This window comes from Mustela putorius, unplaced genomic scaffold, assembly GCF_011764305.1.
Source record: "Mustela putorius furo isolate JIRA1106 unplaced genomic scaffold, ASM1176430v1.1 tig00003854_pilon_pilon_pilon, whole genome shotgun sequence".
Classification (NCBI taxonomy): Eukaryota; Metazoa; Chordata; class Mammalia; order Carnivora; family Mustelidae; genus Mustela; species Mustela putorius.
Window position 1 is genome coordinate 6,815,551 of NW_025422006.1, and position 13,641 is coordinate 6,829,191.

Here is a 13,641-nt window from a genome sequence, read left to right on the forward strand (position 1 = left end):
TGAGGTAGTCATCCGCATTCCAACAGGTGGGACGCATTCCAAACTGTGTCATGGTCCTGGGCCCTACAATACTCAAGAATTTACAAGAAGGTTTCTCATGCCCTCCTTGGCTTCATTCAAGTTGTTTTCGGTTGTTTAAATATAGGATGGTGGTTGAGTAGCTTGTGATGATTATGGGAATGGGAAGCTAGCAGCAGATGCCTCTCTCTGATCTTTGTCACCTGTTCCTTCTGGCAGGACCGTTATATGATCCTGGGCCGAAATGGCTTCTTCGTGAGCCCTTCTGACTCACTGGCCATCATTGCTGCCAACCTCTCTTGCATTCCATATTTCCGTCAGATGGGGGTTCGAGGGTTTGGAAGGAGTATGCCCACCAGCATGGCCCTGGACAGGTAAGCAAGGATGTCACCTTGAAGAACTTCATGGTAGGCTTCTGATGTCAGTGTCGCCTTTGTTGTTAGCTGTCACTCATTCTCTCCTGCTCTGGTGGCAACTGTGGGAAGTATGGGAACTTAGAGACATGTATAGTGCCGGGGAGGGGCATGGAGAATCAGGTGGCCTGAACTCGATTCTTGGTACCACTTCTTAGCTGTGGGAACTTGAGGGACATGTGATCGCTGTGCCTTTTTTTTTTTTTTTCTTGTCAGTCTTTTTTATTTTAGCAATTCTAGTGAGTGCAAAATATTATTTTCTTTTTAAAAAATTGAAGTATAAGTACCATATACTGTTATATTACTTTCGTACGTACAATATAATCCAACAATTCTATACATTACTCAGTGCCCATCATGATGAATGGCCTCTTGGTCCCCTTCACCTCTTTCACCCTCCCCGTCCCCCACTTCCCCGTTGGTATCTGTCAGTGTGTTCTCTGTTCTTAAGAGTATGGTTTTTTTCTTTTTTTGTTTGTTTTATTTTGGTTTTGTTTCTTAAATTCCACATTTGAGTGAAATCATATGGTATTTGTTTTTCTTTGATTTACTTATTTCACTTAACATTATATTTAATAGCTGGGTAATATTCCATTTTATATGTATACCATTTCTTCTTTATCCATTCATGTATGGATGGATACTTGGGTTGCTTCCATATCTTTGCTCTTGTAATTAAACTGTAGTAAACATCGAGGTGTGTATATCTTTTCAAATTAGTATTTTTATTTCCTTTGAATAAACACACAGTAGAATTACTGGATCATGTATTAATTGTATTTTTAATATTTTGAGGGCCTTTCATACTATTTTCCACAGTGGCTTTATTGATTTCCATTCCCATCAACAGTGCATGAGGGTTCATTTTTTTTCTTTTAAGATTTTATTTATTTATTTGACAGACAGAGATTGCAAGTAGGCAGAGAGGCAGGCAGAGAGAGAGGAGGAAGCAGGCTCCCTGCTGAGCAGAGAGCCTGATGTGGGGCTCGATCCCAGAACCCTGGGATCATGCCTGGAGCCGAAGGCAGAGGCTTTAACCCAGTGAGCCACCCAGGCACCCCATGAGGGTTCATTTTTTCCACATCTTCACCAACACTTGTTATTTCTCATCTTTTTTATTCCAGCCATTCTGAGAGGGATGAGGTGGTATCTCATGTGATTTTGATTTGCATTTTCCTGATCATGAGTAAAGTTGAGCATCTTTTCATGTGTGTGTTGCCATCTGGATGTCTTCTTTGGAAAAATGTCTATTCAGATCCTCTTCCCACTTTTAATTAGGTAATTTGTGTTTTTATGATGTTGAGTTGAATAAATATTTTATATATTTTAAATATTAATCCCTCATTGGATATGTCATTTGTAAATATCTGCTCCCATTCAGTAGGTTGTCTTTTTGTTTTGTCAGTGGTTTCCCTCACTCTGTAAGAGCTTTTTTTTTTTTTTTTTCTGTTATTTCTCCTTCTTGAGGAGACATATCTAGGAAAATGTTTCTGTGCCTGACATCCAAGAAATTACTACCTGTGTTTTCTTCTAGGGATTTTATAGTTTCAGGTTTCACATTTAGGTTTTTAATTCATTTTGGGCTTATTTTTGTGCATGGTGTAAGAAACTGGTCCGATTCCATTCTTTTCATGGAACTGTCCAGTTTTTCCAACACCATTTATTGAAGAGACTATCTTTTCTCCATTATATATTCTTGCCTTTTTTCTCATAGATTGAGTATATGAGCATGGATTTATTTCTGAGCTCTTTATTATTCTATTCTGTTGATCTATATGTCTATTTTTGTGCAAGTACCCTGTACTTACTGATTTTTATTTACTAATTCTGTGCCATGCTCTGCTGTAAGCCCATTCCATAAACTCGGTAGTCATCATAACTACCCTGTGAGGTGGCCCATTTTACCGATGAAGGAACTGAGGTACAGGGAAGTTCAATAATTTGGTCAAGACCAGGGCCTAACAAGGGTTGAACTGGGATTCTAACTATGCCATTCTAGCTCCATAGTGCATGGTCCAGCTCCACAGTGCATTAGAGAGATGGGGAGAGAGAGAGAGAGAGACCAAGGGTAGGGGCAGAGGGTGAAGGAGAGAGAGAATCTTATGCAGGTTCCACAGTCAGTATGGAGTCCAACACGGGGCTCGATCTCAAGACCCTGAGATCATGACCTGAGAGCAGAAATCAAGAGTCAGATGCTTAACTCACGGAGCCACCCAAACACCTCCAGAGTCCATGGTCTTCATGACCCTGCAATATTACATCACACGGTGGTGGGACTGTAAGATCCATAGGAACCCAGAGAGGGGACAAGGGGCCTCTGAAGAAGCTGCTGGGCTTACTCTGAGTTTCAGGGGCTGATGTGACAGCCTTGGCTGTGCAGGCCTCCAGGTGACAGCTCCCCAGGTGAGCCTACATAGGTCACACCATCCAGCCTCAAGTCCTCACCTGGGCTTCCTGTTGCCCTCGGTCCCATCCTCAGAAGCGAGGAGATGAGGCTGGACTCATGAAGATGAGGAGAGGGACCCACAGCACAGTATCCCCCTGCACGCTTACTCCAACACCCACCAGGAAGTGGAGCCTCAGCGGGAAGAATGCGAGGGCCGGATGAGGAATCCATCCCTCTTCTCCCCTGCCTGTGAGGTAGTGGGCTGACCATTGGCCAGGCCTTCTTCTGGGGGCAGGGCACAAATGAGGCTCTTCAAGCAGTGGAGCCTGGCATGGGCTGCAGAGCCATTCTGCTCCAGGTCTCAGGAGAGAAGACGAATGAGAAGCAAGACACTGTCCAGGCAGGCACCGGAGAAGATGGGGCAGATGCTCCAGGCAAGCCAGAGTAGAGGGCGTGCCTTTGTCTGTTGCCCCCCGAGAACCTCTGCTCTCAGCCAACAACTGAGGAGTCCTAACTAGCACTGCTGGGCTCCCCAGGCCTGCTCCCCAACCCTTCGCTTTTGGAACTTGGGGTGTTGCTCTTCTCGGCATGTGGTTTCCCCTTCCAACCTCACATAGATTTAATTGGTCTTGATTTTTTTCTTTTAAATGGGAGTTATCATATGGTTTCACTTATATGTGGAACATAAGGAATAGCATGGAGGACATTAGGAGAAGGAAGAGAAAAGTGAAGGGGGGAAGTCAGAGGGGGAGATGAACCATGAGAAACTGTGGACCCTGGGAAACAAACTGAGGGTTGCAGAGGGGAGGGGTTGGGGGGATGGGTTAACCCAGTGATGGGTATTAAGGAGGGCACGGATTCCGCGGAGCACTGGGTGTTACATGCAAACAATGAATCATGGAACTCTACATCAAAAACTAATGATGTCGTGTTTGGTGACTAATATAATAAAGAAAAATAAAGTTGAGAATTTGATTGAAAAGTCATAACCATAAAAAATAAATGGGAACTTGATCTTTCTCCTGAAGATTCTCAGGGACTAAGGCTGAAACTGGCATTCCATTTCAAGCTTCTGACCATTTTTTTAACAAGGAGAGCCCATCCTTTGGCATGTTTACACTCAAATTCACCTGTTATCAACTTGACCTTCATCCCCTTTTGCCGATCTGACTCTCCCTACAGTGTGAGTGGCATTTGGATGTTGACCCTTGCTGGGTGAAAGGGATGATGTAGAAATGCTTTAATCATTGTGTGGTTCTGTATCCCCTGGAGAAACCAGTCCAACAATGCTTATATCCTGGGGGTCCTTGTACACCTTGACTCTGAGAGCTGTCAGTGTGTCAAGACCCTGGGTGTCAGCAGCTTGTTGAGCAGCAGATCTTTTAGAAGAAGGAAACCAAAAGCACGATTCAAAGGGGTGGGGTGGAAAGGCAACTCGTGAACCTCACTCTGCGCCTCCTTAAGTCTTTGGTTTCTATTCCTAGCAGTGGCTGGCTGTTTGTGATTCCATTTTGATGAGGATGAGGGGAAAAGCCCTTTGGGTAGGCTCCATTCAAAAAGATACTGTGGGGGCACCTGGTTGGCTCAGTGGGTTAAAGCCTCTGCCTTCCGCTCAGGTCATGATCCCAGGGTTCTGGATCGGGTTCTCTCCTCAGCAGGGAGCCTGCTTCCTCCTCTCTCTCTGCCTGCCTCTCTGCCTACTTGTAATCTGTCTGTCAAATAAATAAATAAAATCTTAAAAAAAAAAAAAAAAAGATACTGCAGTTTTTAAAACAAAGTCCTCGGTACACCTTTATATCTTGCAAGTCTCCTGCTAAGTGAGGCCTTTGCGCTTTGAAATCTTCTTTCCTTTTGGTGTAGATTTGCATCATAATAACTGGTGACAGTGAGCTTATTTTCATATGCTTATTATCCATTTGTGCATCTTTTTTGTTATGTATTTGTTCATAATGCATTTGCTCAATTAAAAAATGAGGTTGTTTGTCTTTTGTTATTGATTTATAGAAGTTCATTAAATATTCCGGATAGTGTCTTTTGTTAGATATACGTATTGCAAGTATTTTCTCCCTGCCCATTGCTTGTCTTTTCATATTGTTAGTAGAAGTTTTTGATGAGCGGACGTTTTACATTTTGATGAAGTTAGTTCATTAATATTTTCCTGTATAGTTAGTATATACTTTTTGTCCTCTGTGAGAAATTTCTGCTTGGCCAAAGGTCAGAAAGATGTTTTCTTCTAAGTTTGTTGTAGTTTTAATTTTCACATTTCAGTTTATGATGATTTTGAATTAGTTTTTGTGTGTGTTCATCGAAAATAATTTTCTTTCTTCTTGGTACTTTTGTTAAAGATAAGTTGACCATTTCCGTTTGGGTCTATTTTAGAGTTCTCTATTTTCTCTCATTGATTTTACACCTATTCTTAGGCCGAGATTATGCTTGATTATTAAACTTTTAAATAAGTATTGAAATCAAGTGAATTCCCCAAGTGTTTTTTTTCTTCTTGGTCAAATTAAAAAAATGATACATCTTAGCTTTTTTGTATTTCTATATACACTTTAGAATCAACTTGTCAATGACTAGCAATTGTTACAGTTTTGATTGGGATTGAATAAATCTATAGAATAATTTGGGGAGAATTGCATTTTAGTAATATTGAAATCTCCAGTTCACAAATGCGTTTTAACTCTTCATTTTAGTTTTCTTTACTTTCTCTTATATATTTTGTAGTTTAATTTCTCTTACGTATGCTTTGTGGCTTACTGTAGTGGTGTCACACAATTTTTGTTAAATTTATCTCTGAGTATCTATGTTTCTGAGGCTATCATAAGTGGGATAGTTTTGGGGCACCTGGGTGGCTCAGTGGGTTAAAGCCTCTGCCTTTGGCTCAGGTCATGATCCCAGGTTCCTGGGATAGATCCCCGCATCGGGTTCTCCGCTCGGCAGGGAGCCTGCTTCCTCCTCTCTCTCTGCCTGCCTCTCTGCCTACTTGTGATCTCTGTCTGTCAAATAAATAAATAAAATCTTAAAAAAAAATAAGTGGAATAGTTTTATAAATTTAATTTTCCAGTTGTTTGCTCCTAGCAATTAGAAATGCAATTGATTTTTATAACTTGGCTTTGGCTTCTTCTACTGGGAAGAATATTTTTGATTGCCCCCCAACTTTATTTCTCTCCCGCAGGGGATATTGATAAGAAGCTCATGATATAATCCAACCTCAGTGCCTAGCAGCACCAAAGGGGATGGTGTAATATTCCACACTTGTTTTCCATTTGCCTTTGCTTATATTCTTCCATTAAAAAAGCAAAAAAAAGGTTTAGTAAAACTGTGGATCACAAGGCAAAAATGGAACCATCTTTAGTCACTGAGGACTCAGGGTCATATAGGATCCTGAGGATCCTTATTTTTTTTTTTTTTTTTTTTAAGATTGCTGTGTAGAGACTTAATATTGAGGAAGCTTCGATCCAGGACTCTGAGATCATGACCTGAGCCGAAGGCATAACACCGTAGGAAGCTTATTTTCACTTACACAGAATTTTATAATTTAGAAAGACCTTGTGTGCATTTGATTTCACTTGATCTTTGCATGAATTTAGCAGGTAATTGGTGAGGCATGACTCTCACCATCTTAAAGATGTTAAACCATGTATCAGAGAGGTTAAGTGACTTGTGCAAGGTTGCACAGCTCATCGGAAGGTGACCCAGGATTTGAAACTGGGTCTTCTAGTGTACAATTGCATCTGCGTAGTAACTACCACTGGGTGAAGATGGTCCCTGAGAAACTAGTTGAGAAGATTGCCCAACTCTCCTGGGGGATAGCCAGCAACTTTCCAAACCCTGCCAGGAGAGGCAGGTTTCACTCTGACAACAAAAACCATTTGTCCTCTTTTCTCCCGGACGTTTCCCGTTTCACTTTGTCCCCTCCCTCCCAATAAAACTCTGTTTCAGTCGGAAACCAGAGGCCTTGCTTAGAAATTTCACAAAGGGCCTGTTCTGATACGTAAGTAACCATTTAAAAGGATTATTCATGCTTGCTGGTTGGGCTCCAGAAGCCTCTGGGGCTCTGACGTGGTGATTTGCTGTGGGTATTTGATCTATCTGTTGCGTAGCTCCCAGGTGGATTCTCATGATGGACACTTTCTGAGCTTCTTTCTTAGGTAAAATAAATACAGCTTCAAAATCTTATCTTGATCATGGTTTACCTTGTAGGTTATTATCATTTTTTAAAAATGAATAAAATCATTGAAATGTGACCAAAAGTGCCAGAACCCAGAAGGATGACAACTGAGTAGCTGAGACACATTAAATGGTGCCCTTGCCTAAATTTTGGGATTCCAGAATTTGGATTGGAGGGGATGGTGGGGACCTGCACCCTTGAAACTGATGAATTATTCAGGCCAAATTTCATTGTTCCCAGATAATCATTGATCCCTGAGGGGAGACTTATAGTGTCTTTAATTTTTGCTCTTACAGTGTCACTGAAACAAGGACTCCAGATTATTTTCCCCAGAATAATGCAGTTTCAGCCTTGAAAAGGGCATTCTTTTGGAACTTTGTCATTCTGAATGTGTCTGATTTGTAGTTGCAGATGAATCTGTGCTGCTGAAATTGTTTTGGTTCAAATGATTTGAGAAGGAAAGCACATTCAAAGTGTATCTGTGGCCCGAGGTCTGTCTCCACCCCATGCAGAAGTATTAAATAATCCTCTGTGTCATCATCCTTCAATAATATTTATGAAGAGCCCATCTGTGCTTGGGAGTGTGCCGAGTGCTGTGCAGAACAAGGCAAACACACGCAGACTTGAGCCCTTCTCATTGGAGATATTCACAGCCTCATACAACGCTAGCAGCATCCTTGAGCACACTGCAAGTGATCCAGATCTGAAAAGTATGTTTTGACGGCAAGGGAGGCCACGTGAGGCCCACCACCCACAAGTCTGGTGGTGAAGGGAGTTCATCCTTTTCTATCTTCTGTTGACTATCTGTGTCACCCCTGTTCACCATTTACTCACTCAAGAATAATACTTACTAAAGTCCTTTTGTGTCCTAGACATGGTCCCTTGCCGTGGGGGAACTTATAGTCTGATGGAGAAGACAATAAGAAGTAAAGAGAAAATATAGATACACATTTTAACACGTGCTCAGAGAAAATGAACTTGGAGCAGTAAATTGTCAGATGTGGAGCAGGGTCCTTAGATGGGACAGGCAGGTAAGGACTTCCCGAGGAAGTTATGGGTAGGACCAAAGATCAGAAACATGCAGCTAGACCCAGTGAGGATGCTGGGATTAGAAATAGCCCATGATATGTGTGAAAATGCTTGTTTTTCAGAATATAGTCTACAGCAATCTGTTGCCAATCCCCATTCCGAAATATGTACTGTAGCTTTATCCTGAATATATGCAGCTGGGTGTTGGAATTCAGACAGTGTTAATGCTGTAAGTATGCAAGTATCTACTGATCTACAGTGACCTTGGTTTTTACTGCATCCTTTGGATCTGTGCTCTTTTGTCTCTAAGATCAGTCATGATGTTACCAGAGTAGTGGGAGAGATAGTAATCGGAGCTAATATCCAATTACTTAGTCTCCCATACATTGTTTCTGCTACAGAATGATGGGAATTCTTTTACTTCAGCAGACAAATATGTTCAAGTGGACCCTGTATAAAAATAAAAGAAAAAAAGAGGAAAAAAGCCCTTTATCATAGGAGTTATTCCCCTGAAAGTCTCTATAGCTGATTTAGTCAGGGTCAAGGCAGAAAAGAGATGGTACCCTGAAAAGGGGTTTACTAAAGAGAGTTTAATAATAGTAACCTGATAACTTAATACAGAAGTATGGATGAAGTTAAGGAAATCAAAAATAAGAAGAGTTGGAGAGGCATCCCAGGACACAGAATTGTAGAAAGTTGTTAGTTCCTCCAAGACTGAAGGGTCAAGGTAGGAAAGGCTTAGGGTAACCATAGCCTAGTAAGGTCTGGAGTGGTGGGAGGTGGGCTGTCAGACAGGAATGGAACTCATCAGGGAGGAATAAACACCCCAACTTCCCTCTTTTCTCACCCTCCAAACTCCAGCTGATGCCTCCTCTTGATCAAACCCACCTGCAAGCAGGAGCGCGATCCGTGATGTTTAGACTCCAAAGAAAGAGAGGAGGGCAGAGATGGCCATGGAATGAAATGGGTCTTCCACTGGACAAATGATGAAAAAAAATTGTTCAAGGATGAATATGGTTAACTCAGCTCTATGCCTGAGTCCAAAAAAGAGGGGAGAGGATGAGACTGGGAGTGAAGCAGATCAGGATTACGGAAAGGATTGGCCCGTGTGTTGGTTATTCTGGTTATACTGTCTTTGCCCCCTTCTATTCAACAGCCCAATTCCCTACTGCTGTTTAAATTTTCATATCTCATATTACTAATGAGGTTGAGCATTTCTTCACATACTTAAGGGATTTGGGGGGGGTTTCCTTTTTATTAATTGCCTGTTCCTGTCCTTTGCTCACTTTTATATTTTGGTTTCTTCTTTTTTAATGGGTTTATGGGAGATCATTCCATATTTTATATATTAGAGCCTTGTCAATTTTAAGCACTTCTAATTTTCACTTTTTTTCTTGGCACAAAATTTTACCGCTAAGCTCTATATCCAGATTGCTTTCAATACACAACTCTGTGTGGACAACTCAAATTTAATATGTACAAATAGCAACTTTTCCAATTTTCCCAGAAAAGTGCTCTTTGTTTTTATATATGCTGAGTGAATCACCTGTCACCCATATTATAAACCTTAGCATAATCCTAGACTTCTACTTTTTCCTTATTCCCAAGGTACTGTTAATCACTGAGCTGTCAGAAAGGCTACTTAAATGTTTCCTGAACCATTCTTTCTTCCCCAACCCTACTTTTACTTTCCTAGTTCAGGTTCCCATAATCTTTTGCTTGAACTATTGCAATAGGCAATTAACCCATCTCCCTGCCTCCAGGCCACCTCTTTTTCATTCATGTTCTAGACTACCCCATGCAGAAAGCCATACTTTTCACTTCTTTGCTTAAAATCTGTTGATATCATCACATAACTCCACAATGAGATCTCATGTCCAGATTCGAAAGCATGTATAATTTTCTGATGAGGAACACCTCACTCCTGCCTACATTTTTTACCCTGCCCCCTAGATGTGTTGTGCTGCGAGGCACCGAATTCAATGGCCTCTTGTGCTGCTGGGCCTTGGAACAAGCTGCTGTCTTTGCTTGAAATGTGTTCCCTTTGCCCCACTCATCCCATGGTTGTCTTTCCTTATTTTTCAGGCTTGAGTCAAGCATCACCTTCTTAGTAAGTCCTCCTTTGGTGTTTTAGTCTCTCCATCCCATAGCACTGTATGGAACTGTTTCTTCGTAGATCACTTATCATAAATGTCACATTGAAAATACACATTGTCTGTTTTCTAATGTCCAGTGAGTCCCATGAAGGGCAGAGTTTTAAACCAGTGCCTGGCACAGAGTAGTTTTCAATAAACACTTCTTAAATGAATGAGCTTTTTTTTCCCTTTTGGATACCTTTTGTTTGGAAGAAAAAAGTCACTAGAACTCCACAGGCCTAAACACAGAATTCTCAAAGTTAAGTACTGTGAACTACCAACATACTCCTTTTGACTTTTGTACAAAGTAGACTTGTTGATGCTATCAACTATTGGCTCGAGAAGGTGTATCTGAATGATAAGAAGAAAATAAATGATACATAATTACACAGCCTTCTTTGACTATGATAAAACTGTGCCTGATTTATGGTTTTCATTTACATTTAGGTAAATTTATAGTTTAAGTCAGATTTTTAGTAATGATATGGGGTATTAGGATTACAACTTCATCAAGGTGAGATAAAAGGAAGCAACCCCATAGCGTTATTTCCTATTCAATAATTAAAAACTCACCATGGCCTGAACTTAAATGCAGTATTATTTATTTCTTGCCCTAGTGAGTAGGATGAGAAATGGATTTTTTCCCCTAAGACATTTAGAGGATGCCTCGTATTACTTTCTTGTATGTTTTTGGTGTACACTTAACTGGAAAAGGGGAAAACAATTATTGAAGCCCATTACTTGGTGTTTTTAAGAGCTGATGTCTGATAAGCACATGATAACATGGGCACATTTAGTAGAGGGCATTTATGAATTAATTGGCTAAAGGGAAAAACGAATTGTTAACATTTTAAGACTAGAAGCTGCAAGGGCTTTGGAGATGTTGGATAAACCATCTTTTGTTCCGATGTTCAGAGCCATCTTTGGTTTTTGCTATTAGAGTTGGTCAGAAAAAAATTTTGTATAAGCATTCGGTGACCTGAGTTCCAAAATATGTAGTCATCATCACTCTCCCACGTAAAGTGAAAGTCAAGCCATTTTTAGAATTCGGCTCTCTCTTGCCTGTTGGATTTGCGAGGACCCTGCCATTCTTTGGCTTCATCTCTAGAAACGCATGGTCATTGCCAAGGGTCTCCAGCATCTTATCCTCAGCCCTTCCACTTTTTGATCCTGCTTTGGCCTTTGGCAGGTCACATTGACCATTGGTGGGCCCAGCTAGTACTGAAAGAAACCCCTTAATACTGCCTTGAGTGCTTGGGAATTAAAGACCATTTAAGCAGGGATTTCTTTCTTTCTTTCTTTTTAAAAGATTTTATTTATTTATTAGAGAGAGGGGAAGTGCAAGAAATCAAGAGCAGCGGGGAGGAGCAGAGGGAGAGGGAGAAGCAGACTCCCTTCTGAGTGTGGAGTCAGACCCGGGGCTTAGTCCTAGAATCCTGAAATCATGACCTGTGAGCTGAAATCAGGAGTCAGATGCTTAACTGACTGAGCCATCCAGGCCCCTCTTGTTCCATTCATTTCTACAAAGAGGCACGAAGTAACTATATATCTTAATTATGGTGGTAGTTTTATATACATCATTGTATATACATCATTATACAAGTATATATAGATCAAGACTCTTGGAACGATACAATTGATGAATTTTATTTTATGTAGATTTTACCTTGATAAAATTGATAAAAATAATCAAATCCTATTTTTTAAAAGATTTTATTTATTTGACAGAGAGATCACAAGTAGGCAGAGAGGCAGGCAGAGAGAGAGGAGGAAGCAGACTCCCCGCTGAGCAGAGAGCTTGATGCGGAACTCCATCCCAGGACCCTGAGATCATGACCTGAGCAGAAGGCAAAGGCTTAGCCCACTGAGCCACCCAGATGCCCTCAAATCCTATTTACTTAAAAACAAAACAAAGCACCTCCCTTGAGTCTTCCCTTACAGTTGGGGTCAGAAATCCACTCTAGTTCTCAGCGTCAAGGCTGGCGTTTAATAGACTGGCCAGGTTCAGGTGACTTGAGTGACCTTTGGAATCTCTCTCCAGTACTTTTCTCTCTATAGTGAGCTATAATATCAATATACTACCTACAATTCTTGTCTTCTTTGGAAAAGACTAAACTTACATTTAGAGTTGGAGGGTCTGAGATTTCAAGGTCATTAGTCATATTTATTGATGTAAAAGATACAAGGAAGATAAGATAACCCAGCTTAATTCTGAGCCATATGCTTTGCCAAGCTCCAGAGAAATTTGGCACTTTTATTTTAAATGATGATTTTAAATGAAGGGGGTAATGATAAATCATCCTAGGCCTGAGGTTCTTTTAAAGGAAAAAGTCATGTCCTTTTTTGTATGTGGCTTGGGTTTTGAAATGGATTTTGTAACTCTAACCAAAAAAATAAAAGTTTTAAAATAGATTTTAACCTCCAACCTCAGAGGTTAGTGTTAAGCTGGGCCAATTGGAATACTACTTTTTTTTTTTTTTAAAGATTTTATTTATTTATTTGACAGACAGAGATCACAAGTAGGCAGAGAGGCAGGCAGAGAGAGAGAGAGAGAGAGCAGCAGGCTCCCTGCTGAGCAGAGAGCCGGATGTGGGGCTTGATCCCAGGAACCTGGGATCATGACCTGAGCCAAAGGCAGAGGCTTTAACCCACTGAGCCACCCAGGTGCCCCCTGATTGGAATACTACTTAAATGGATTGCTAAATATCATCAGTTTTACTTTACCCATCAAGCTAATGGAACAACAGTAGTTAAGAAAGATGCACAGGGTGAATCCAGGAGATGCCCCAAATTTTGTCACCTCAGCAAAGGATAAGGGGATAAATACATTTTTATTTACAATGCAATCTATTATAGTACCTTGTTCAGTTTTTAACCAAAGCCTCAGAAGTATTTGTCAGATGCTATCATTGACATTTTATTTATAAGAGAGAGATCATTTTGAAAGGTTAAGCAATTTGCCCAAGGTCACCCGTCAAGAAAGAAGCATCAAAGATGGGTATCAGACTGTCTAATTCCAAATCTAATAATTTCTTTACTGATCCTAATTGTTGAGAGCAGAAAGGCATTCTGATTGTACCTTGAGTATAAGTCATTTGTATGGGTTGGGGTGTGTTGTTATAGGAATGTCTGTTGCCCAAAAAGTGGTAGATGACATCAGACAAGGATAATTGATTTCAACCCCAAGATGTCTTGTAAATTTCAACCCTGAACATCACTACTATTTCATAAAGCTCTGGAAGAAGCAATCCCTGGCTTTAACTTAAGACTTCCAGGAAAATGTTGACTGGAGTTCAAGGTAAGGCTTGAATTTTATACCCTTGCCTCAGGATCTGCTTGAAGTAGTAAGATCAGCAGTGGTCACATGAGAAAACTCTGATCAGATTTCCACGGCTTTTCTCTCTTACATTCTCTATAAAGTGGGTTAAGCAGATACAGTTCCTTCTCCCTAAGAGTTTTTAATCTCAGACAGACAACACCGATAACCAG

General features: G+C 40.7%; 1 protein-coding gene across 1 annotated transcript in view; it reads left to right on the plus strand.

The window, feature by feature from the left end:
- Positions 1-13,641, plus strand: part of PGM5 (phosphoglucomutase 5) — a 198,694-nt gene that overhangs the window by 45,078 nt on the left and 139,975 nt on the right. The window contains exon 6 of the mRNA XM_004769248.3: positions 238-392. Within this exon, the coding sequence (XP_004769305.2) occupies positions 238-392 (155 nt within the window). The remainder of the gene's footprint in view (positions 1-237; positions 393-13,641) is intronic.